Source organism: Uloborus diversus, chromosome 9, assembly GCF_026930045.1.
Source record: "Uloborus diversus isolate 005 chromosome 9, Udiv.v.3.1, whole genome shotgun sequence".
Classification (NCBI taxonomy): domain Eukaryota; kingdom Metazoa; phylum Arthropoda; class Arachnida; order Araneae; family Uloboridae; genus Uloborus; species Uloborus diversus.
This window is the reverse complement of record NC_072739.1, coordinates 145,275,329-145,301,890: the sequence shown is the minus strand read 5'-3', so window position 1 is coordinate 145,301,890 and position 26,562 is coordinate 145,275,329. Positions and strand designations below refer to the sequence as shown.

General features: G+C 32.5%; 1 protein-coding gene across 1 annotated transcript in view; it reads right to left on the bottom strand.

Moving 5' to 3' along the window:
- Positions 1–26,562, bottom strand: part of LOC129230548 (basement membrane-specific heparan sulfate proteoglycan core protein-like) — a 410,163-nt gene that overhangs the window by 14,287 nt on the left and 369,314 nt on the right. Inside the window, exons 82-91 of the mRNA XM_054864952.1 lie at positions 25,703–25,816; positions 18,360–18,539; positions 18,057–18,206; positions 16,754–17,062; positions 13,175–13,393; positions 11,623–11,870; positions 10,248–10,425; positions 8,069–8,203; positions 4,895–5,120; positions 3,713–3,796 (exon numbers count right to left, since the gene is read on the bottom strand). Coding sequence (XP_054720927.1) covers positions 3,713–3,796; positions 4,895–5,120; positions 8,069–8,203; positions 10,248–10,425; positions 11,623–11,870; positions 13,175–13,393; positions 16,754–17,062; positions 18,057–18,206; positions 18,360–18,539; positions 25,703–25,816 — 1,843 coding nt within the window. The remainder of the gene's footprint in view (positions 1–3,712; positions 3,797–4,894; positions 5,121–8,068; positions 8,204–10,247; positions 10,426–11,622; positions 11,871–13,174; positions 13,394–16,753; positions 17,063–18,056; positions 18,207–18,359; positions 18,540–25,702; positions 25,817–26,562) is intronic.

Sequence of the window (26,562 nt, the reverse complement as noted above, 5' to 3'; positions counted from 1 at the left end):
ACACCTTTTGAGTTATATGGTGGATGTAAGCCAAGTGCTAGGCACGTCAAACCTTTCGGTGTTTTGTGTTATCTTGGAACACCCCGTCAGCAGAGAAATAAACTTGATGTTAAAGCCAAAAAAGGTATATTTTTGGGCTATGCATTTAACACTAAGGGTTTTCGTATCTGGATTCCCGAAAGCGGAAAAGTTTTTGAAAGTATAAATGTAAATTTTAATGAAAATGTTTATTACAAAGAAGCTTTTAAAAATATATCAGAGAGTGATTCTAGTGGAGCTGTGCTGGGTCCCTGTCTTAAATGGTCAAATATTCAATCAGATTCTGAAAATTCAGAAAATGAATCGAATTCCGAATCGGATAATGGAAGTGAAAGCCAGAGTACGCCGTCTAAACTCTTATCTTCTGATGAGAGTGAAAGCGAGACGAGCAGGGATGAATCGGATTCGAATTCTGACCTGAGTGAAAATGGGGAAATCCCACCACGTGCACAGCTGCGTGAAACTGAATGGGTGAGGAAAGCAATCCCAAGGTCAGATAAATCTCGTACTGATATTTATTTTTATGAGAAACATTCTTCTAAACGATTGCGTTCTTTAAATGATGTTGAAAAATATTGTTCTAAAAATGCTATTTTGTTTAAGCCATATTTATTTGATTTTAATGATAAAAATCTATATCAAGGTGAAGTTTCTGATCAAACTGTTCATTTAAATTTATGTAACTTATGACTAGATGATGAAATTTTAATTCCTAAGAATTACAAACAGGTTCTTAAATTTAAGCAAAAGGACCAGTGGTTAGATTCAATGAGGGATGAATTAGAGGTTATGCATTCTAGAAAAGTGTGGGATTTAACACTTTTGCCTGCAAATGAAAAACCAATCGGATCAAGATGGGTTTTCAATGTTAAAAGAGATGAATCGGGAAAAATTGTTAGGTATCATGGGAGACTTGTTGCTCAGGGATATGCACAATCCCCTGAATCGTACGATCAGACTTTTAGTCCGACGATTCATTTTTCATTGGTTCGATTTTTCTTTTCCTTGAAAATATCAGAAGGTTGGTTCGATTTGCAGTGCGATGTAAAAAATGCTTATTTATATGCACCTCTAAAAGAATGCATCTTTATGAGACAACCACCGGGTTTTGCAATAGAAGGGAAAGAAAATCTAGTTTGTAAGCTTAATAAAGCAATTTACGGTTTGCACCAGAGTGGTTGTATGTGGTTTTTTGAGATAAACAGTGTTTTATTGAAAATTGGTTTTCAGAAATTTGAAGAATGTAATTGTGTTTATATTTATAATTCATGTGTCATTTTATTGTTGTATGTTGACGATATTGTTTTGCTTGCACGGAAAGAAAAGAATTTAAATCATGTTTTAAATTTACTTAGGAAAAGTTTTGACTTAAAAGTTCTCAGAAAAACGAAAAAAACTGTTAGGTGTTGAATTTGAAAGAACTGAAAATGGTTTGAATTTTTTTCAAACTAAATATATCATTAAAGTTTTTGAAAAGTTAAAACATTTTAATTTTCCGGCTTCATCATTGCCGATTTGTAAAGGTACTGTTTTTTCGAAATCGAATTGTCCTAATACAGAAAATGAAAAATTTGAAACGTCAAAGATTCCTTATCGTAATTTGTTGGGTTGTCTTTCTTTCATTGAGAGCAGAACGAGACCGGACATTTGTTATGCGGTCAATATCTTCAGTCAATTTCAAAGCAATCCTGGTGTCATTCATTGGAACGGTCTTTTAAAACTTCTGGGTTATGTTTTTCAGACAAAAGATTTAAAACTTAGATTAAATTGTAATAGAACCCAATTAATAGCTTTTTCTGACGCCGATTATGCAGCTAATCGAGATGATTGAACTTCACTCGGGGGGCAGTTAATTTTGTTGGATAATGCGCCAATTGAATGGCGAACCTTCAAGGAACGTTGTATTAGCCTTTCCACTATGGAAAGTGAGTTTGTGGCCCTTTGTGAAGTGTCTAAAGAGCTTATGTGGTTTGACCATGTATTAAACGAATGTTTACGCTGGGGAATTGTTAGAAAAAGTAAAATTAAATCTGTAATGTACGTTGATAATCAATCGGCCATTGACTTTGTTAAATCTCCGATTGAAAATCACCGTACAAAACATATTGATGTAAAATTATTTTTTGTTCGTGATTTGATTCAACGGGACATTTTTACCATAAAACATGTAGGTAGTAGATCCAATAGGGCCGATATTTTTACGAAGCCGCAGACCCGTTTTGAACTGAATCGTTTTTGTGAACAAATATTTCGTTAATTATTATAGTATTAAATTGTTTAGTATAATATATTGGGGTATTAAAGTATAAATATTTTTGCAGCAACTGAAATTCTTTTTCAAATTTCTCGTTGGTTTAATCTTTGAGATGGAGGAATTTGATTCAATGACAAGAGTTTATTTTTGGAAACTAAGCGATTTAAATAATTTTGTCATTGTGAGAAAAAAAAATTTTTTTTGTCAAATCATTGTGCCCAACTTTTCAAAGATACTTTTTCGAGTATTTTTGTCAATTACAGTTTGACAAGATAGTTTGAAGTGGAAATGTTAATCTTGGACTTACTACTAGTTCCTTGGACTTAGAATCATCTATAGGCAAGAAGGACTTTTTTGAGAAAGGACTTCAATCATATAAGCGGTGATGCGTTGAGCTGAAGCTGCTAATGGATGATGTATTATGATGGATATATATCCATATTTGTTTATTGTTAAATTGTTTTTGTAAAAGATTAAGCCTGGCCCTCTGTGGATTTTTTTGGGTTATTTTTGAATCTATTAAAATTGTATAAAAATTTAAAGTTTAATAACATTACTGAATGAGAAGGGGGGATATGATAGACATCGGTAAACGATATTTATCCGCGTTCTCATTCCTAATGTAATGTAATATAAAATTTACTTTATTTAAATTAGATTAACTTCTCAACTCTTTCGGCACGTGTAAAGTTTCAGTTTTAGGTTGGCATCCTTTGATGCCCAATCATATGCAAATGAGGCAAGTATAAATAGTGAACGATTTCAATCGTTCTCTCTCTCTTCTTTTGTGCTTGTCCGCCTCGTGATTGCTCAAAAAAAAAAAAAAAAATTAATTTGAATTTTGACATCTGGAATTCAAATTATGTTTTTCGCAATCATGAGTGTGTGTATGTTTGTATCTGTGGGCAGGATTAGTGTGTGGGTATGTGTGTGTAGGTGTGTGTGTGTAGGTAGTTGTGTATGAATGCGTGTGTGTGTAGGATATGGATGCAACCTGGAGATGGTTTTTGCCAGAGGAGCAGCATCGTGAGGAGTCCGGTCGATGGTGATGGTGCGGGGGTGGCGGTGGGAAAATAAAATCAGCGTAACATCAAAGACAGTCAAATGAGAACAATAAGCAATGTGATTGCTCAACAAACATAAATAGGCTCAATTCAAAACAAAAAAATAATTAAAAGAAGAAAAAGTGGCCAGTATACGTTAACTACTTATATAGTTAAGTTACACAATTAAGTTACGCTTAGGCAAGATGGCCGAAGCATCATTCTATCTCTAACTTTAATGAAACTATGCATAAGAAAATTAGTTCATATAATTCAGAAGTATTCTTTAGACACATTTGCTGTGGGTCGCATCAATTTTTGCAATTAAACAAATAATGAATTCTAAAAACATTTTAACGAGTTCAAACGTACATACCTTTTTAGGGTAACATAATGAGTTTTTCCATCATTGACCTTAACAGGGGATTTAATTATAGCAGGTCCACCACCCAGTTCATAGCTAAAAAACATAAAAATATGAGGCTTCATACATAAAAAAGGGGGAGAGTAAAAACAATACTCGATCAGAGAATTTACAATAATTTTCAAAACAAGCTTACAAATCAAATATTAATGAGTTATCCCCCCCCCTGTACTCTTTGGGAGGGGTGGCCCACAAAGAGGACAAGATCATCACACAATTCATTGATTTGAAGGTTTACAAAAGTGCAATTTTAACCAAATACTTATTCCTCATGGAAAAGAAAATAGGTTTATCACAGTTCAGCAAATACTGATCTTAGTGAAACATCAACATTACTTTTTTTCATTTCATTCTGGGTAATAAAAGAAAAACGAGCTGATGTGTGTGCATCACATGAGTTCCTTTTACATCAATTTAATGATAATAGCGCCTTGGGGTAAGCAAGGAGAGAGAGAAACACTAAATATTTTCACATGTTTTATACAGATTTATTTCCCCGTTATTGGCAATTTTAATGTGAATTAGTGGTTAACTCTTCAAATATCACCAACATTGGCCAGATTAAAACAGATTTAAAATTTAAAAAAAATGCCAAATTTTTCGCCAAGTTGGTGACAAAACTTGGCGATCAAAAGACTGGCAATATATCTCCAAGTGTTTGACAAATTATGACACCACTTGAATTAGCATTGAAATTAACAATGATTTCCCCCCAAAAAGGTGTAAAAGACAGCCTTAGGAACATCTGAATGCAACCAAAAGAGAGGGTGCACAACTAGCCCCGCTAGGAGTGTATGTACCAAATTTCAACTCTCTAGGACATACGTTTTTTTATTTATGTGATATATATATATATATGCACATACGGAAGAGAAAACTTGTTGTAATTAACTCGGGGATTGTCAAAATGGATATTTCGGGTGCCTATACATTCCTAGGCATGTATCCACGTGTGGTAGGGTCGAAAAAAACCTCAACATTCATTCGGGAGTGAGCAAAACGGAAATTAAGGCCGATTTTTGAGGAAAGTTTTTTCACAAACACAATACTTCCTGTTTTGTAAAAGGAAGTAAAAAACACAAAATAACACTATACTCCAATATCTTATGCTAATAAAGAAATGTAATTATTTACCTAAATTCTAAATATCCATCTACTATGGCTGCTGCTAGATAATCTTGTCCTTTACCATCACTTTCAGGTTTCTGGCCATGGAAAAAGAGAAGGCCTTGCAAACTAGTGGTGCTAAAGCTAAAACCAATGACTTCATCTTTATCACTCGGATTATGAGGTAGCATTTCACTGTCCAAGGAAAGATATCCATCACCTCCAAAAGATACCCTGTCATTGAACAACGAATCTGAAAAATAGAAAAATACATTTGTATCTGCCAGAGTATGCAAACCTTTGAATGCAAACCTCATTTAAACCCTTGAAAAATTTAATACTTTATAAAGGTAAAGTAAGAAAAACAACGTTAAAAAAAGCACAAATTTGCCAATTACAGCAGACACGTGTTTCGGCGTTACAGGGAACGCCTTTTTCAATGCAAAAAGTAATGAGCTTATGGATGAAAAGGCATGCAGTTTAAAAGATAAAAATAGCGGATTAGAAAAACACCAATGAGAAAATTATAAACCGATCAGGAACCAATAGGAATGCAAGCAAAGGCCAAGAGCTTTCTCTTAGGTACGGAAAACCCAGAAAGAAAGAATTCAATTGGACAAAGATTAAGCCGAAGCTTAAACAAAAAGAAAATTTTTCCCTGTAATGCCAAAACACGTGCCTGCTGTAATTGGCAAATTTGTGCTTTTTTTAACGTTGTTTTTCTTACTTTACTGTTCAGCACAAAGGTATTTATCTTACTTTATAAAGGGTTTTAAAGAATTTAAAACATAATACTGTATTAAAACAGTGAATCACTCCCTAAGAGACCATTAAACAACCAGCCAGGGGCGGATACAGAAAAATCTTTTGGAGGGGGCACAGGACATTGAATAGTCCCCTCCCCTTCGATGTTTCATAAAAAAGTTTTAATGACTTAATTTATTTTTAAGTATGAATGTTTTTATTTATTTATTTATTTCTTTTAGGATTCTTTCACATGAATGAATCTATTTCTAAGTACATGAATATTATGCACTAATATAATTTGAATGTGGACGGAAAGCATCTTTAACGTTTCAAGCCATTCAAATGCTAAACTCAATATAATGTCACCAAGATGCTAGACAATGAGCGGCTTTATTTAGGAACATTTTTTCTCTTTTAGGTGTGCCTACACATTAAAAAAAAAAGTTAATTATTGATTCCATCAAAGAAGAATTAGTGGACAAATTGCAATGATACAATCCCTTGAATTTGAAACCAGTGAGTTAAATGTATTCTGTAACTCTGAGCCTCTGACTCCAGTAATACTTCTTTAGCAAACAAAAATGCTTTTATTCAAAATTCAGTAGCCCCTCATTATATCGCGCCTTGTCATATCGCTCATTCGGATGTATCGCCCTTTTCTTCTGTCTCTCGAAATATTTAAGCTTAAAATAAGAAATAAACTTTGTTTTAAGTTTGAAACCAATTCTGAAAACATATGGTATTTCTCAGAGAAGGTATCTTTCTTCTTCATTTTGTCAATGAACAAAAGGAAGCTATTCTTCTGAATTCGCTGGAAAAGCAGCAGTAATTCCTGTCATCCGAATGTACATACCAGCGCAGTATATTTCAGTTTCAAGTTCGTAAACTACTTGACATCTTTTGTATTGATACATTACCTTTACAATGGGTGACAGACATCAAGCAAGTGTCATACTAGCCCATGTAGAAGGGAACATACGCCCTTCTTTTAGTACAGAAAAGATTTGTGCTTGGTTGCACAAACCAGGATTTGCATCAAAGAAAGGAAGAATGATCTGGACGGGCAAAATAGTTTTCTGTAAACAATGTGACAGCAAGTCAAATGGAGTAGAAAGTCTATTGGGAATAAGAGGGTATTCGAATGCTCAATCTTATCTTGCGGCAGCTCAAAAAGAGTCTTCATTTGCCATCTGATGTTTTTAACTTTCTGACGGTTAAAACTTACTTCAATTTAAATCATTTTTAAAAATATCAATAGGTGTGATAGTATATTCGTAAACTACATCAAAACCATTAGAAGATTATTTCAAAAAAAACGAATGTTAATTTACTTGTGTATTGGACTTATGACTATTTTTAATGACCTTTGTTACATCGCGCTTTCGGATATATCGCTCTTTTTCTTTGTCTCCCAAAAAGCGCGAAATAACGAGGGGTTACTGTATGCTGTGTGTGTTTTGTGATCTTTTTAATTAACTACGTAAAAAATGCAGAAGAAAGGTCAATTAAAAAGTAATAAATAAAATAGTGAAATTAATTCATTCTTTGGGGGGGGGGCACCCCCCCAAATCTGCTACTGCAACCAGCTCCCCAAATGAGACCACCTCATAAAATAAATATTTGTTAATATGTTATTCTTCATGGATTTTAGTCTCCTTCCTAGAATTTTTTGAAAAGGGGAGAAAAACAATTGAAGCAAATAAAAATGACAAAGAAGGAATTATACAAAAAATACCACTAACACGATATAAAAACCATACCTGCCCCAATATCTACTGGGGAAAAATTCAGTAGATGATTACGAGGGATTACTTAGGGAAGGATAGGAAAATTTTATTATGCTTCTTAGTGCAACCAAACGTTCCTTACATCATATACAGAAACAAGAGAAATGAGAAAAACCCAAGAATCTCCCGGAAAAAGCAGTAGAGTTGGCAGGTATGAAAAAGCTACACCAAATTAATGTAATAAATATTAAAATGAAAACTTTTTGATAGTAGGCTTTTGAAATAGTAGTAGGCTAATAAAATAGTTAATATGTGTTGTTGGTAAATTTGTATGTCTGCCTCTTTCTGTGGGAGCTTGGAAAAGGTGTTATAATGAAACAAAACTTTTTGTCAGAAAGATCTTTTCCATTTGAACAATTTTTGCTTAATTTAGAATACTTAAAAAAAAAAAAAAAGGCCTCTGCAGGGAAACTGGAATTTTTTACAAATTTTGATCTAAAATATTGGATCTAATGTAACAAAATTCTAAAAATATTTTATTCACACAGCAAACATCATCATTGAATATTTATAAACCAAATAACAAAATTTAATAAGTTAGAAATTTGATAAACATTGGTTTAATACTATTTTATGAAATTCAGATAGAAATTAAGTGGTGTTAACAAGAAATTTTACCCACAAGTTTATCTACTGAGAACACTATCATGTTTAGTAGAAATAGTACCTTCTTCACAGTTTGTGCCTTTATATCTGAAAGGACAGATACACTTGTAAGAGTTGCCCGAACCTACACAGGTTCCTCCATTCTTGCAAGGATCAATCAAGCTACATAAATCAGTTTCTATTTCACAATTTTTACCTGAAAGTAAGAAATATATACATAGTGAATTATTTCAAACTATATTCTTAGTTTTCACATATTTTATACTTATTAAAGTAAATTAACATATTTCCATGTTGTTGTTTGTAACCGTTTTGTTTTTGGAAGCTTTCAGATAAAAATATGCATAAAATATTTCAAAAGCAGACAAATGTGCAATAGTCTCAATGTAAGTAAATTGTGTGTTAGCTATTACATCATATATTCAAAGTGGCAAGAGTACAAAATTGTTCACAATGTGTAGCATGTACAAATCAGGTTCCACACAGCCTCTACATTCTAAAAGAATAGAACTTAACAAAATTAAAAAAAGGGCAGGTCCTTTTCAAGAAGTCAAGTTGATAGGATTTCTGAGAGAAATAGGATAATCTAATGAGCAAAAATATATGCAAAATAGTTTTAAAAGCACCATTTAATTCTTACTAGATGCGTCGCCGGCTTTGCATTATCTACCTCGAAAATAAACGTTACGTCAATAACTCACTTGTTCAACAATCACGTCTAAACAAAAAAAAATCAGTAAAATTTTGCGAAAGATTCCGGAAAAATACCCAAAATGGAAATATTTTAAATCTCCCGATCACAGGAAAAGCCTCAAAACAAAACCCACAATTTTATTTGTTCATATTCAAGAAAAAAATGGCAACAGATCTTTCTTCTCAATGATTTTCTTTACGCTACAAATTTCAATAAAAGCATTGTTACGGAAAGTTGATTTGAAGCACTGAATAATAATTGTAATGGAGAAAAGCCTTCAAAAAATAGGGATTTTATGTTCAAATCTGAGTATAAAGTTAATAGTTTTTAATTGATATCTCCGCTAATTATTATCGGAGGATTACGTCAAATAGCCAAACATAAAGACGAGAAAATTGCGAATCTATCGATACCTGGTTTAATGGTCAGATTACTGGCGTTCGGAGAAGTAATTTGGACATAGGTAGATAGATAGATAGGTACATGTGCTCAGTTTTTAATTATGTATAAGAGTCGACTCTTTTAAGTGCCTACTATTCCGATTTTAAACTGAAAAGATTCCCCCTCTTCAGAGTTTTTAAATATTAGAAAATATAGAGAACATCAGCTGCATATACGACTCTTGTGCTTAACACAGCAGTATGGTAAACTGTTACTACACTGCACTTCAAAAAGCCACTTTATGCTTAAGCTTTACTCGTTATAGAACACAATCTTTATAGTTAAAAATTGAGCGTATGTACCTATATATGCAACTAGGCATGTATGTCCAAGTTACTTCTCCCGAACAACAGTGAACTGACTATCAAACCAGGTATTGATGGATTCGTAATCTTCCAGTCTTTATGTTTTCTATTTAACATAATCCTCTGATAACAATTAGCGGAGATATCAATTAAAAACTATTAATTATGACACTTAGATTTCAACATGATACCTATTTTTTGAAGGCTTTCCTCCATTCAAATTATTATTCAGTGCTTCATCTCAATTTTCTGCAACAGTACTTTTATTAAAATTTGTAGTGTGAAGAAAGTCATTAAATGAAAAATCTGTTGCCATTTTTTTTCTCGAATATGAACAAATAAAATTCTGGTTTTTCCTTTGAGGCTTTTCTTGCAATCCGAGGACATAAAATGTTTTCCTTTTTGGATATGTTTCTGTAATGTCGCAAAATTTTACTGAATTTTTTTTTTTCCGTTCAAGCCTGATTGTTGAACATGTGTCTCTTGACATAACTTTTACCTTCGAGGTAGACTGTGCAAAGCCAGGCAACGCAGCTAGTTTTTCTTTATTTTGTGAAAATGATAAAGCAATGTGTGGTTTGAATTTTTATCAAATCAAAAGTTTTGGAGAGAGGTTCTGCCATAAGAACTGCTGAGGATGGAAATGTAAATATTGTGATTGACAATTCTCCAATCTTCAAAATTTTGAATATTTTGGAATTTAAAAAAAATGTATTCTTGACACTAAAGACAAAGTCAATAACAGATATTGTATAAATCATAGAAAAGCGTAAGAGACTTGAAATAAAAATGTATCTTACCACTGTAACCATCCTGACATTCACATACATAGCCACTTTGAGTGCCTTCATCTTCAATACATATTCCGTCAAACAGACATGGATTTTTCTCACATGGAGTTCTTCCTCCACAATCTTCAACATTTGAAGAATCAACAACTGAATTGACTAAGTCAATTTCAACATTATTAACTTCAACCTATAAATAAATTGAAATTTTCATCACTTTTTTTCCTTCTTCCAAAAACAAATGCTTTGTAAGGAACATGCATATAAAACATTGACATGGTGTAGAAACAGTGACTTAAGTTGACCATTCAAAATAAAGGTTTATGAGAAGAAATATCACACCACAGCAAGGAAATGACAATTCAAAATTTGGGGAAAACGTACTAGCTCTTGATTAAATCAACTTTTTGTGTTTTTCCTTGCCACAAAACTTTCACCAAGTTAGCTTACATAACTGGTGCGTGGTGGCATAAAAATAAAATCGGTGGCACAACATCATCAAAATTTTCTAACTTGGAAGACAAATTTTTGAGTTTTAAGTATGCATTATAAATTCACACAACAAAAATTACCCAGTAAAACATCACAATATATAATTTCTTTTTGCACATATTGTAATATTTGAGACTAAATTGCATATTGCATTGTGGACAACTTGAGATTTTCATCAATGCTCAGCTTTTTGTTTTTTTGAGCTGTGTCACCTTTTTTGGAGTGTGATATGTCAAAGCAAAAATTATCAACACAAGTTTCAAGGTAACAGCTATATACAAAAGCTCAATATAATATGCAAAATTTAAATTTCACCTTACTCTATTCCTACACATTGGATAAGGAATTCTGTATTAACTCAAAACATGTACAGTAGTTTAATTATGATTTTGAGACAGCTAAATGTTCAAAATTTTCACCACTATGTTGGTTTCATACATAAAAAAAATCCATTGGTATTTAGTCTAAACTTACAATAACAAATGCAATGACCATCACTACATTGCTAACCTTTTGACTAGTTTATCAGCCTGATGTGTAGCCCTTTCTGCAAGCTTAACATTTCAAAATAAATTAGAAGACTACCAGTTGAAACATCAACTTTTTAAAGGCAAGTTATTCAAATACTTTAGTGCTATGAATTGTTTATTTTGCTTTTATTCATACTGTACATAAATTAAAAGTAATAACTTTAGAATTTTTCTCAAATGTCATACAAAAAATAAGAACATTAGAACATCATAAATGTAGAAAAATAAAATAAGTTTTTAAAAAGAATTCATTAAATTTAATCATTAAATACCATTTTCATTAAGTTATTCATTCTTTTTTCATTTTTAATTAATCATACGTGTAGATAAAATGAAATAGACATTATAAATTTTACTGTACTTACATGAGCAATGCATCCATCAAAACCATGCTGTATTTCAGCATAAGGAGAAACCGATATTCGATGCTTGTCAACAGATCCAATATAGAAAGGTGTATGCAAGTTCAAACCTCGTGCAACACCGGGAGACATGCCCTTGGCAGCAACTCCATCATTGACAATGAGAGAACCTTCTCTCATATCACGTTCTGCTACTATACTCAGCCACTCATCCTGTAAAATGGGCTCTGGACTTCTGATAATGGCAGGTCCTGCATGTCAAAAAGTAAAATTAAAAATTAGCTGAAGCATGAGTGTACAAATTACATTAAAATTTGTTCAAATCATTCAAAATGAAGAAAAGCATAATGCAAGAGGTTATTATGATCCCAACTAAATGTTCAATGATGAATGATGTACTAAGGCAAAATGGTTCCTTTAAAACTGCAATCACAAGTATCAGGGATACCAGTGGCGTAGCTAGACCCGACTTTCGGGGGGGGGGGGGGGGGGTTACTTCTTTTATATATATATATATATATATATATATATATATATATATATATATATATATATATATATATATATATATATATATATAATCGCTTGGAATTTTTTCCTTTTCTTTTTTTTTCTTTCTCTTCTCTCTTCTTTTTCTCTTTTTTTTTTTGAGACTAACTTTTCGGGGGGGGGGGGTTTTGTCCCCAAACCCCCCCCCTTAGCTACGCCCCTGAAGGATACAAAATACTCCATTTTCAATGCACAAGCAAAAAAATCTTAGGGGGAGGAAGGAGAGCAACTATGTATCCTTTGAAGGATATTGCAACTGTAATTATGTCGAGTTTCTGTTCAAATTGTTTAGCAATGCTTAATGTTTCTTTTTATTAGATTTAGCTACACATGTAGCCTCTTATTATACATTTGGTACAAGTCTGGTCTTCATTTCAGTAAATTGCAAACTCTTCCCCAACCCTCTTCAAAGAAATTTTAAGATTGGAGCTCCCCTGGAAGTAGACGGTTCAATCTTTTTGAATCCTCAGCAGGAATAAAGATTTTCTGCTTTAAAATGTTTAACATCAATCTCTAAAGCGTGAATGAATACTTTCTGATATTTTTTTACTTTGCTTCATCAATACATGCATGGAAAGTAAAGACTAAAATTGTGACAAATTTTCTTTCACACAATTCTATGAAAATAAAATTTATCCTTGATCAGGATTAAAAAATGTTTATTAAATTCGAGAACATTTCTGTAAATTTAAAGGGAGAAAAAGCAGATTTGTTTTTAATTCAAAAAAGCTGTGAAAAAAATGTGACATTAAATGCAAACTTTAACAGAGCAGGGATATGCAACAAGTTTAAAGTCACATAATACTTCTTTCTCTCCTTCCTAAAAACTTATCCACTCAAAGACAAGGGAAAAGATTCTGAAATATGTTTTAATGAGAAATAAAAAGTATCATTTTTTAAAAATTACTTCTTTTTAAAATCCTCTTCTCTATTTTGAAACAATAGACTTATTGTAGCACATGTTCTATTAAAACGAAATCATTTGATTGTATACAATATAACTTACCTGAACCCATGTCAAATCTAAATTCAACGCTTTTGTTTCTGATAGCTATTGATGTAAAATCTCCCATTCCGTCTTCTGCTTGAGCGCAATATGCAATCAAACAATCATCTGTTGTATGAGGTTTAAGCTTCATGTTCATTTTCAATGTACGTAGGGCATTTGGAGTAGGATATGCGACATATGCATCATCCGAAAAAGCAGGTTCAATGATGACAATATCTAAAACAAACACAAACAATTATCTTCTAGTTGATTTATGGTCAAAAATTAAGTATTAATTCAATAAAGTAATTAAACCAAAATTAATGATATAAGTAAGTAGATGCTTTGATACTTAAGAACCATATGTTTCAATCAGAATACTTCATAAAACCATAAGGTCAAGCTATTTAAACTTTTAAATTTGATTTTACGCTTCAAAATCAATGCTTGTTGTCAGGGGCACGGTTGGAAAAAAAAATGTTTAGGGGTATTTGCCAAAAGAAAAGGTGGCCCCAAACTAATTTAAATTACATTTGCAATAATTTTCAAACAAAAAACAAAATATTTTTGTGGACAGTGTCCATTCTCCAAATAAAGCACAGCTTGTTGTTAATACAAGAGTTTCATGATAAGAAATTTCTGAAAATTTTGAGTTTTCTTTTCCGAAAGATTTAGGCTGACAATAAATTCTGAAACTTAAAAGTTATTTGAAAAAAAAAAAGGAAAAAAAAAACCTTTTAAAATTTCTCAATGATTTTTTAAGGCATATTTGAAGAGTTTTAATGGGGGGGGGGGAGGTCGAGCTCCCTCGTAGTTATTGAAGATTTGACACAGTCTTCAGAAAACTTTAGTTGAGTCCACTATCACTCCTGGGTGGAAATTTATTAACTAATAAATTCATAAATATTATTGATAGACAAAGTTCCATGGTGGCTAATACTGTGTCTGATGGAAAAATCCCCCCTCCCCCATTCTAATTTTAGCGAGTACCACACAAATGCTGGTGCAGTTTATCTTACAGAAAATATGCATGGAATAACTTAAATCCAGTCTATTAATTTCAATTTTCTATAAATTGAACAATTTTTCAGAAGTAAACAATAAGTTGGGTACCTAAAAGAGACTTTTTGCTACCCAACCAACAAATTTTATCTTTTTGCCTTAATCAAAGCTTTTAAGTGAGAAAAAAATTTTTACAGTAAAAAAGCACCTGATTGCCCTTGAAAACGCATCTGCTATGTAAAAGCTACCAAATGGGAAGGATAATGCACTTACATTTATTTAGGTAGCAAATATTTGTAAATGACAAATAGCGTAGTTGGAGCTATAATATACTTGGTATGGTTAAACTTCTTCTGATGCACAAATGTATTGACATATTGTGAATATTAATTTTCAACTTTGAAACCATATATCAAACGCTAAAATAATATAAAAAGTTTGGTCCCAAGGTATGCGTTATAATGCTGCTGTGGGCAGGTAAAGGGCAGTAACAGCAAATTTTTTATTTTTTTTACATTTTTGTCATTTATTGCTTTATTGTACAAGCTTGCTTATTTGGCTTCTGCTAAAAAAAAACTCCCCCCACCCCAAAAAAAAATAAACAAGAAGTTCCATCTAGAACTAAACGAGCCTACTTTCCCGTATACCCACACTACTTTCTAGTACCTGATCAATATTCTCAAAAATAGCTAAAATCGCAAATTGTTTCAAACATATTTTTTAAATATTTCATGCTGATTTCTAGGAATAAAATATTCCTCACTCATCTAAAAAGTTAGATGCATAAAAAAATAAATAAATAAATAAACAAACAAATAAAATAGCAGCACCTTTTAAACATAGCAGCTATTTTCCATTAAAAAAAATTGTTTACAGCTTTCAAAATGAAAAAATAATTAAAATAAATAAGCTCATTAAAATAAATACATCATATCAAAAAAAAAAAATTGTTTCTTTTTCCCCTGTTGCCAAAAAATTTTTTTAATGAATTAATGCACTTACCAAAATAAATAAAAACAATAAAATGTCAACTTTAAAAAATAATTTTCACTGTCAGAAAAAAAAATCATCTGCTTATATCTTTATGTAGAAACATAAAGGACTTCGAGTTTATCCGCCAAAAACTAAATACCTAAATTAAAACTTTAGCATGAAAATAAAAACAAGTCATATTAACAATAATTATTTCACAGTTAAAACCATAGATGCGGAGTCGGAGTCAATCTCATTTTGAGATAAAGGAGTCGGAGTCGAATATCCAAGAATCAAAGTCGGTCATTTGTCCTCCATGTATAAACTTTTGTCAAAGCTACGAAGTCAGAGTCGAAGTCGGGGAGTCGGAGTCAGGTGCCCCTTAGTTCTCGGAATCAGAGTCTGGAGTTTGTCGTCAAGAGATATTTCCAACAAAATTTGTTCGAAGTAAAAGTTCGAAGCCTGCAAGTACGGAATCTGCATTGACTTTCAGTTTCCCCGTAGGCGCTAATGTTAAAGGATTTGAACCGTTCAAAATTGAGCGGAAAATTGTTCAAATCAAAAAGATATTTTATAGACAAGTTTTTTATCAAAAGCTCTTTCCTACAAAGTTTGTTTGAAGCAAATTCGCCTCACAGTTCGGAATTACCTTGAATTTCCTCGTAGGCGCAAATGTTAAATTTTTTTGAACTGTTCAAAATTAAACAAAAAATAGTTCAAATCAAAATGTGAAGATCTTTTGAACAAAAAAAAGTTTGTTCGAATCGAACTATTCATTCAAAAGCTATTAGGGGAGGACAGACAGACAGACTGACAGACATTTTCCCCCATCTCAATACTCAACTTTCCAATTTTTAATTTTTCTGTATCTATCTAACTATTTTATTTATTTTTGACATTTTTTTTTTTCGCGATATTTAAGATGTGTTAAGGCTTCTTTCATGCTTTTTTCTTCTTTTTCTGACTTTTACTGGGAAAGTAGGCTAAAAAAAAAGTCTAATTCGAACCTTTCCCTATTGTCAGTAAGGAATCCAAAACACATTTCTTAAAATATCTCAAAAACTCATTTCTGCAGATACTGCCTTTCCATGGCAGAATGGTCTTCTACTGCAGTAAGAAAAAAATAAGCACAAATGAGAGTCGGAAAAGCAGCCCCAGTTCGATGAGACTGATTACTAACACATATTTTGATCACAAAAGCGAGTCAATACACGACATCTTAATACAGTTTCTGCTCTCGCCCACTATTTTGCATATTAACCAGTTAATTTATGTCACTGGATTACAAAGTTTATCAATCTTCAGTTCAGTTTTGACTTTTACAATTCTGTTGGATTCTTTTACCCCAAAATATTTTAATTACATAACCCCTTACTTCTCAAATATCTCTTTTAGATCACAGTCATTTAGGTTAAAAGCTTCATTAGTGCTGATAGGTTTTATTAACCTAACAGTGAACATTTTCTATACCAAGAAAGGAATTTAAGCAAAAGAATCATAATAAAAATAAATCATAGTATCATAAGATGAAATAATACTAAAGCCAGCAATTTATGTGTTATAAAACAAATTTTCAAAATATTGTTTCACTTCATAATTATTCCTGAATTTTTTTAAACTGACCTTTCTCACACCGTAAACCTGATCTTCCCATTGGACAATAGCAATCAAATCCTCCTCCAGGTCTATTGATGCATCGTCCTTCTCCACAGACTCCTGGATAACATGCTTCTCCAACTGTCTCGCAATCTCTTCCTGAAAAGCCCGATGGACAGATACAGTTGTAACCGACCATTGTCAAAGCTTCTTGGCAAACTCCTCCATGAAGACAAGGGTTTTTGGAGCACACTTCACAGTATGAAATACCAAATGCTTTAGCTTCACGCAACAAATTGTGTACAACTTTTCCTGTTCTGTAATGACTGATGCATCCTAAAAATATGAGACAAAAATTATTATTTTTTAAATTTCTAAGCACAAAAATAGTGTTATACATATAGTCATTGTTTGTTATAACAACCCCAATCATTCCAATAAAATCGGTCCTAAAACGCATATGTACAAGGCATTGCACTTTTTTTTTTTTAAACAGGAGTAACTTTTACAAGTTACGTATAATTTTAAAAGAGAATCATTAAACTAATGAAATAATATACTATTGGGAATACAAAATAATTAATACACTTAAACATAACTTTAAAATGATACATTTAATTACAATTTAATTTAGAAAGACTTCTTTTTCTATTCCTATTTGAATATTAATTTCTCTGTTTAAGATAAGGTAGAATTTTTTCACTTTTAGGACTATATCGAAAACAAACATTTCAAAATGTCTACTGCTTGCACACACTTTTCGTCAAATCTTTGAACCTTTCACCATCAAATATAACTTCTTTTATTGGCTTTATTATACTTTTAGAAACATAAAATTATTACAGATTAGTTTTTGAATAGATAATCTTGAGAATTACAAAAAAGTTGAACTTAATTTTAGGCCTTATGTTGGAATGAGAAATTCAGGTTGGATGTTCTAATAGGCATTTAAGTAACACTGCAAGTATAGTTGGGGCAAACCTAACTTGGCACACTGCGAAGGCTATGCCTATCCTAATTACAGCATTATGATGTTGCCAGGCTAAGTTTGCTCCAACTATAGGGGGCAGCGAACAAGACTTCATACATCGGTTGCTATAATGGATGAGTTGCAACACTGGGAGGTTGTTCTAAAGAACATTGACTGTAATTCCAAATGTATGGAATGCTCACTTTCAATAATATTAATCAGTCATTGGGGGTAACTTAAAGCCATGTGGTTTACCATTACATCATTATACATTCTTCAATATATTTGAATTTAAAAGAGTTGTAGTAGAACATCACAATCGCTACAACAAAACACAAAAACACATAATTGAAAACATACCAACAAAACCTTTAGTAGCTCCTGCATTTGATTCAATGATACCAAAGTCAGGAACAGATCCTAAATACATTGGTTCTTCAAGATCAAGACCCAAAAATCTACCATGGGCAGTTCCAGACACTGGAGTTTGATCATCAACAATTAAAGTACCTAAAAACAAAAAATCAAGAAGAATTTAAACACAATGCATGTAAGGCATTAATAACCAAAACAAAAACTTTTATTTTCAAGTTTTGGAGGCCTAAATGTGGCAGACTTGTAACTTAAATTTCAAAATAAAATAAGACATAAAAAGCTTCTAACCAGATTTCTGTTCTCGTGACACTGTTACAACATGCCATTTTCCCATTTCAACAGGTTGCAGACTGCGAAGAATAACAACTCCAGATCCTAATTCAAATCTAAATTCCACATAGCCATTGACCAGCACCATAGATATGAAATCGCCTTGATTATTCTTCTGACCATTATACAGAATGAGACCTAAAATAAAATTGAAAAATAAATAAACAATTTCGACAAAATGAAGAATGTATACACAGAATATTAAACTCATAAACAAGAATCAATTTCAGCAGTACAAAACTAATTTTCAAAAATTCTAATATCAGAGTTTAATAATTTTCAAAAAACAAAAATTTAAAGGAAAAGACAATTTTCACTGTCTAATACAGAACTTAATTTTGCAATTCAAGCAGAACAATAAACTTTGGCAAACATTTTAAAAGATCCAGCACAGTTTGCTTACAACCCTAATCATAAAAAAACATAGGTTTTTTTTGTAAAGCAGAGGTTCCCAATTGGTGGTTCGCGAACCCCCAGGGGTTCGCGAAAATTTCGGTGCAATGGCGGATTTTTCCTAGTTTGGTAAAAAATTATAAAATATTCAATTTGCACACATAGTTACTAATTTTTTTTTTTAATTTGAAAACGCGCCAGACTCTTGTATTAAGCTCAAAAAAAAAATCTTTCAGCGGTTTTATAATCTTGGTTAAAAAGAAATTTTCTCATTTTTTTTTCGATAGACAACAAAAAGAGATATCCTTCCTTCTTTATTGCGAGGCGCCATGCAGAAACGTTGTATTAAGCTGTGGCGGGGATCACGATGACCTTAAAAAGGCGTCATCGCGTGGAGTCAATCAAACAATATACATAATATACATATGTCGAAAAAAATAAAGAATTCTCAAACAATGCATCATAGGGGTATTATTTCTAATCTGGTTGAAATATAACTCGGGAATTTCCATCGAATTCAGTCATCGAATAGCAGACATGACAGCAAAAGGCTTCAAACTTAAAATTTATTACTGGATTTTACCCATCTGTTCGTTTTCAAAAATATATAACATCAGCATGCTCATAGTTCTGGGGAAATAGTTGTTAACAGACGTATTTAGAGATACTTTAGAGATGCTTGAAAACAAGTGATTTTGTTTGCAATTGGTTTTGCTATGTGAACTTGCTACTCTGTTTGTGAAGTTATAATCGTGTTGGTAATTGTTATGATTTAATAACTTTCTGCTGTTATGGATCGATGGTTGAAAACTGGTAGTTTGGTTGAGCGACAAATGGGCAAGCAGTCAATCGATCAACCCTCAACATCAGCAGTAACTTTCGAATCAACACAGGATAATGAAATAGATAGCTGTAATGAACTGCCGCCTCCCCCGACTAAACAGAAAAGTGAACTAGGGGAGAAAAAAGGAGAAAAGCGAAAATATGACAGTGACTACTTATATATGGTCTTTTATTTTACTGGAGAAGAGTCTAAACCTAGACCGCTTTGTCTTCTCTGCAACGAAGTTCTAGCGAACAGCAGTTTGAAACTGTCACTTCTGAGAAGACACCTTGAAACAAAGCATCCGACACACAAGGACAAACCTATCGAATATTTTAAAAGAAAATTGGAATATAATAAAAAGTGTAGCGTCTCTACGTTCCTGTTAGAATCCAACGAAGATAGTAAAATGGCCCTTGAAGCTTCATATCGAGTCAGTTATAGAATTGCAAGATCTGGACAGCCACATACAATTGCAGAAAATTTAATTGGACCGTGTGCTAAAGATATTGCTAAGTGTATGCTGGGAGAAATGTCAGCAAAAAAAAAATTGACCTGGTTCCGCTATCAAACAACACAGTATCACGCAGAATTACTGATTTGGCAACAGGGGTGATTGTGACTCCATGAAAAAATACCTGAACTTTTTTACCCCAAGAAGAAAAAGTGTTTTGATGGGCACATATTATATATATATATATATATATATATATATATATATATATATATATATATATATATATATATATATATATATATATATATATATATATATATATATATACGTGTATGTACACATTATATTATGTATATAAATAATTTATATACATAATTATTTGCTGGGGCTAAAACTCGAAGTTTTAATTGGACTTAATACGTCCATGTGCATGGTGGTAATTAAATTCTTTTATTTTTTCTCATATCTTAAAAATTTTCAAAGAATGTTTTATTTTCCTCCTTTGTATCTGAATCCTTAAGCATTAATTACATTTATTTACTAATACGCCAAAGCGTAATACACCAGCATTTTTTTTATGATTCTCGGTTTCTATTATGAGTATTTGTAGAAGAATGTTGCAATAATGCCTTCACACCATCATCAGCATATGTAAAGGGCTTGTTGCAAGAAACACAAAAACAAAATCCAGCCCTATCAATTTTTTTACACTATATCTCCATCTTTTCACTGTAGGAATCCACTCTGTTTAACCATTCCCAATTAAACTTGTTCTTCTTTCCTGCATCGATGGAGCCAATATCTTCAGATTTATCCAGATACCTCATTTTTTAAATGAGAACATGCAAAATTTAAATGAATAAATGGAAAAATAATCTATCAAGTAACCCTCCTTCCTCCTCTTATCTAGCCTTTATTCCATCCCCCACCCCAGCTGTTCTTCGATAATTACCATAGAGTTTACAAAACATGACCGTAGCTTACGTTTTATACCAAACAAAACGTCTTCAATTTGGTCTTTAGGTGTTTCATTAAACACCTTTGCCCTACATTTTACAAAAGTGGGTTTTTCTGAAAATATAGAAGTTCCGGTATTTTCGAAGATCATGATACCGGAATTCAAGATGAAAATACCGAAAATCCGGTAAAATACCGAAACACAATCACCCCTGTTGGCAAGTAATGTGGAGAAAGAACTTGTGAATAGAATAAAAGAGAATAATTTTGAGATCCAGCTTGATGAGTCGACTGATGTAGCAAACGCTGCAATATTACTTGTCTATGTTAGGTATATTTTTAACGATACAATTAAAGAAGATGTACTATTTGCAAAACCTTTGAAAACCAACACAACTGGAGAAGCAATTTTCGAACTGGTCAACAGTTACTTTGAAGAAAATGGAATAGATTGGTCTTTGTGTGTGGGTGTGTGCACGGATGGTGCAAAATCAATGACAGGAAAATTTGTTGACTTTGTGGTGCGAGTAAAGAAGATCAACGAGAAAATTGAATGGACTCATTGCTGCATTCATAAACAAGCATTAGCATGTAAGCGTATTCCCGCAGAATTATCCGCTACTTTGAATGATGTGGTAAAAATTGTAAATTTCATAAAATCACGTGCCACAAACTGCCGTCTATTTCACGCGCTTTGTGAGGAATTGGGAAGCCTTCATGTTACTTTACTTGTTCACACAGAAGTTAGATGGCTTTCTCGTGGCAAAATTTTGACACGCTTATTTGAATTGAAGTCAGAAGTCCAAGCATTTTTTGTTGATCATCCATTTCACTTGTCCACTTGCATATTCGATCCTCTTTGGATGCAAAGGCTTGCATATTTAGCTGACATCTTTTCAAAATTAAATGAATTAAATCTATCCTTGCAAGGTGCAGTTGTTAATATTTTCGTTGTATATGATAAAATTGAAGCTATGGTAAAAAAATTGAATTTCTGGATCCAATGCCTGGAAATGGGTGAGTTTTCTTGTTTCACTTCTCTTAGTAGTTTTTTATCAGAAAACTCAATAAAACTTGATGAAAGCGTTAAAAGAAATGTATGTGAACATCTGCAACATCTTGAACTAACTTTTGACGAGTATTTTCCTGATAGGCATAACGTCCCTCTCTCAAACAACTGGATACGCAATCCTTTTGAAGGAAATCCATGCTTAGAGAACACCCTGACATTACCTGAAAAGGAAATGCTCATCGAGTTATCCTGTGATAATTCATTGAAAACTACCTTTAAAGAGCTCTCGTTAATCGACTTCTGGCTCAGTGTAAGAAATAACTATACCGTTTTGTCCAAAAAAGCAATTCGAATTTTATTACCATTTTGTACAACATATCTGTGCGAGAAAGGATTTTCCTCCTATACTTATCTCAAAGATAAATACCGAAGCAGATTGAATGCAGAGCCTGATTTAAGACTCAAACTGTCAGACATTGAACCAAACTTTCAGTTTCTTTGTTCCGTCAAACAGCCACAAATATCGTATTAAGGATTTTTTCCCCAATTTAAAGTATGCTTAAAAAAAATAGTTGGTTTATAAAACTTCTTGTTTATAATTTTTCTTGTAGATGTAGTTTTAACTTTTTATTAATGTTTGCACTTAATGATATTTTACAATTATATTTTTGTTTATTGCAATCAAATGCTGCAAAAAATGGAAAGCAAACATGCTGTTTTTTTATTGTTTCTTACATGTTACTAATTTCAACATCAGGGGGTTCGCGAACTTTTTTGCCTGTTCCAAGGGGTTCGCAAAGAGAAAAAGGTTGGGAACCACTGTTGTAAAGGAATGTTTGTTATGGGGGGAAAAACACCTTTAGCGAGTATTTTTCAATCTATATGCTCCAAAGTAATATAATTTCAAAGGTTTTTCTTAAACATTAACATGAACTCTTCATTCTAATATTTCCTAAATAAAAATAATATTACACAAACTATGTATCCAGTACATTTCCCATTATTAAATTAGCAAACAATACCTATATGGTACAATAATATTTATAATGCAGTGTTAGCCAAAATGCACATTGTGCAAATAGAGGAAGGTATTTTATTTGAAGAGATTTAGTTTATGTTATACGCTTGGGGACAATTTCTCAGAACAGATGGCCATAGCAGCATTAGCAACCACTAAATAGAAGGCAAGGAAATATAGAAATTAGCATAAGTTTGGGACACAAGTAAGAGGGTTTGTGAGTATGCAAATTTTAGACTCGCGATGTTTCGGTCACGTGATAGCACTGATAAGCGATATGAAGGATTAGGCGCATGATGACCGTTGCTGTTCAAAAGCAAAGATTTGACGAGAAAGAATCAATTGACAAACTTGCATTTTTCGGAATCTCTTCCCGACATCCCTTAGATGATTTTATGGTTGTCAAAATCAAAGAAGAGCAACAAATTTAGATGTTGTCAAGGAGTTCAAAGTCAGCCACAGGGTTGTTTCTTGAGTTTGGAAATTATTTCAAAAAAAATGAAATGTGTAGCAAATGTGATGAGGGAGGTTGTGTACGCAATACAATGTCAGCAGAAGATTGGTATTTAGTGCTAGTAACGAAAAGGAACCAGCGCAACACAGTTACTAAGGTAGCAAAGCAGTTTCCTGCTGCTACTAGCAAGCAAATATTCTGAAAAACTGTAGCCATACGTTTGGATGCAGTAAGACTATACGCCCATCAGCTTGCTTTGTACATCCCATTGTCTACAAGTCAGTGTTTTGCTCGTTTGTAATGATGTCTTCAGCATAATATTTGGAGAGAAGTCGACTGGGCTTGTGTGTTATTCTCAGATGAAAGCAGGTTCAATCTGTCCTGTAATTGTGGACGACTACTAACCTGGAATGACAGTCGTACAGCATACAAGCTGGCAAACATAAAAAAAAGGACTAGTATAGTTGTGTCCTGGTAGAGGTAGGATTATGATCAATGGCCGTACGTCGCTCGTGTGCCTTCAAACAAGAAAATGACATTAATGTTGTTTTACTGCTTCATGTTCACATGTTCTGTGGTGCTGTGGGTAATAAATTCGTTTTCATGGATGGCAAGGTAACATGTCATTAACAATCGCTGTCCAGGAGTCTCTAGCTCACTCAAAATCTTCAACCCATTGGATGGCCAGCACATTCTATAGATCTGAATCATATTGAAAATGTTTGGGATGCTTTGGGGAGTAGTCTTGCTGGTCGAAAACACCCTCGAAAAAGCAAGGACACCCTTATCCGTGACTGACAGAAGAATGGGATAAATTACCCCAACAGCTGCTGGATAATGCTGTGTAAAGCATCACATGTCTTGTGGAGGCTAGCATCACTCTCCATGGTAGCCATATCCCATATTGAAATCTTACACTGGGATGCCTGGGGGCGGTAATTACATTTATTCACTTTTACATGTTCAGCCCAAAATGACCGTTTCGTCTTTTGAACACTTTTCAACGCCTTCTGGACTTCAGAGCACAATAAATTATCGTCATTGCAATGTTCTAGAGTTCTGGCAGTAGTTTCTTTTACTTGGCATCAAATTACACTTTTTTGCGCGCTACATAGCCCATTGGAATCCGTCCTTAGCAATAGTCCACCAGTGTAATTATATCATAGGAAAAACCATCAAAATATGAGTGAAATAATTTCTGCATAATCAAACACAGTGCGATGCAACAAAATATTTTACATTGCCTTACAAAAATTTTTAAACTATTCCTTGATTCCTCTAACAAAGTTAACTTTAAAAATACCTTTTCTTTAATTCTAAGGATTATTTAAATTTGTTAAGACCAAAATATGTGGTCAGGTTATCACACTAAGTTTTAACTTTGAAAGTTTTAACAGATTTCAGTGGGAATAATTTGTCATAACTATTTAAATGGTTCAATGAGGTGGAGAATCGTTGGCAGGCTGGGCAGCCTCAAGTGGAAGGCAGAAAAAGCTTCAAAACACACACACACATCAATCATCCATCCCCTGGCATTAATTTGAATTTTGATATTTTAAATTAAAAACTTTTTTTTTTCTGATCATGAGTTGCAATAGGTTTTGGTTGCTAAGGAAATCCCAGCACATCTGTTTTTTTTTTTTTTTTCAAAACAGGAAACAAATTCTGACATTATCTTCTTTCAGATGCTTTAGGCAGTCAGTGTTTTAAAAATGTATCTGGAGCACTACAGCAGTGCCAACTTAAAGGGAAAGAATGATTCATAAAAATAAATAAATAAAAGGATAGGAAATCTATGGTAAACTGTGAACCATAAGAAATTCCAGACTGCTCAAAAAAAAAAAAAAAGATTGTTATTGGGGAGGGGGGATTAATAAAGAGTTTTAAGATTTTTTTTTTTAGCAAATTAATTATCAGCGCAATGAAAACGGTTACTTTTAATTACTTTTTTTGATCTATACTGAGCCTTGTAAACGTTTTTTTTTAGTAACTAGACACATTAGAAGTAAAACTTCAAAAATTAATATGATTAAAAGAGTCAATCACTGCATTAGTTAGTATACCCGTAAAAGCTAACATTATAACAAATCAAAATAACAAGAATAAAAATAATAAAAAATCATTATTTGGAAACCTATGTCATGAACAAAATTGGTTTTTAAAAATATTTAACGATGGAAAAATTACCATTCATGCTTTCAGGTTTGAAGGCAATTTCAATTTCAAACACTAAATATGAATCTGGCAATGCTGGCATTTTCATGTACGACAGAGGTGTCTGTGTAAAATAAGGAACAACACCTAAAAAAGAAATCACTTGGTATCAATAATACACAAAAACTATTGTTTCTAAAATTTACTTAGATCAAGAAAGAACAATAAAAATAAACAAGTACAGTGGACACTCTCTATCTGGACACTTTCTAATGTGAACGACCCAATATTCTGAACACATTTTGATGGTGCCAGTGAGCACATATGCATTAATTCTGTCTCTTTCAATAATGAACAACCCCATAATCTGAAGACTTTTGTTCGGTCCCATGAGTGTTCAGAATAGAGAGAGACTACTGGTCGACTCTATGGAGTACTATGGCATATTTTTTATGGAGAGTTTTATGCTGTTTATACATTTGATATTAAAAAAAAAAAAAAAATCACTGGATACAATATCCATTACATTTAAAGAAAGTATTGCATAAGTATTTGCGTTTTTTAAAAAATTTATAGTGAAATCAAAAATACATTTCAAAGTAGGAAAACAGATTTTTTAACAAACAATAAGTAGCAAGTTTACCTTACTAAGTGGTTGGTTTTGGTATTAAAAGAAGAAATATTGTTCAAAAATTTAAGGCATATCGGTCGTAAAGATTTAAAAAAGAAATACATCTTTATGATTTGTTTAAAGATTACTTTAGACACATAAAATAAAAATAAAATAAAGTTCCTGCACATGACTTAACCAAAATCAATAAAATCACTTTAATATTAGCAAAAAATCAATCATGGACCCCAAATTTTGGCAATGCAAGCTTTGAAGAACTTAA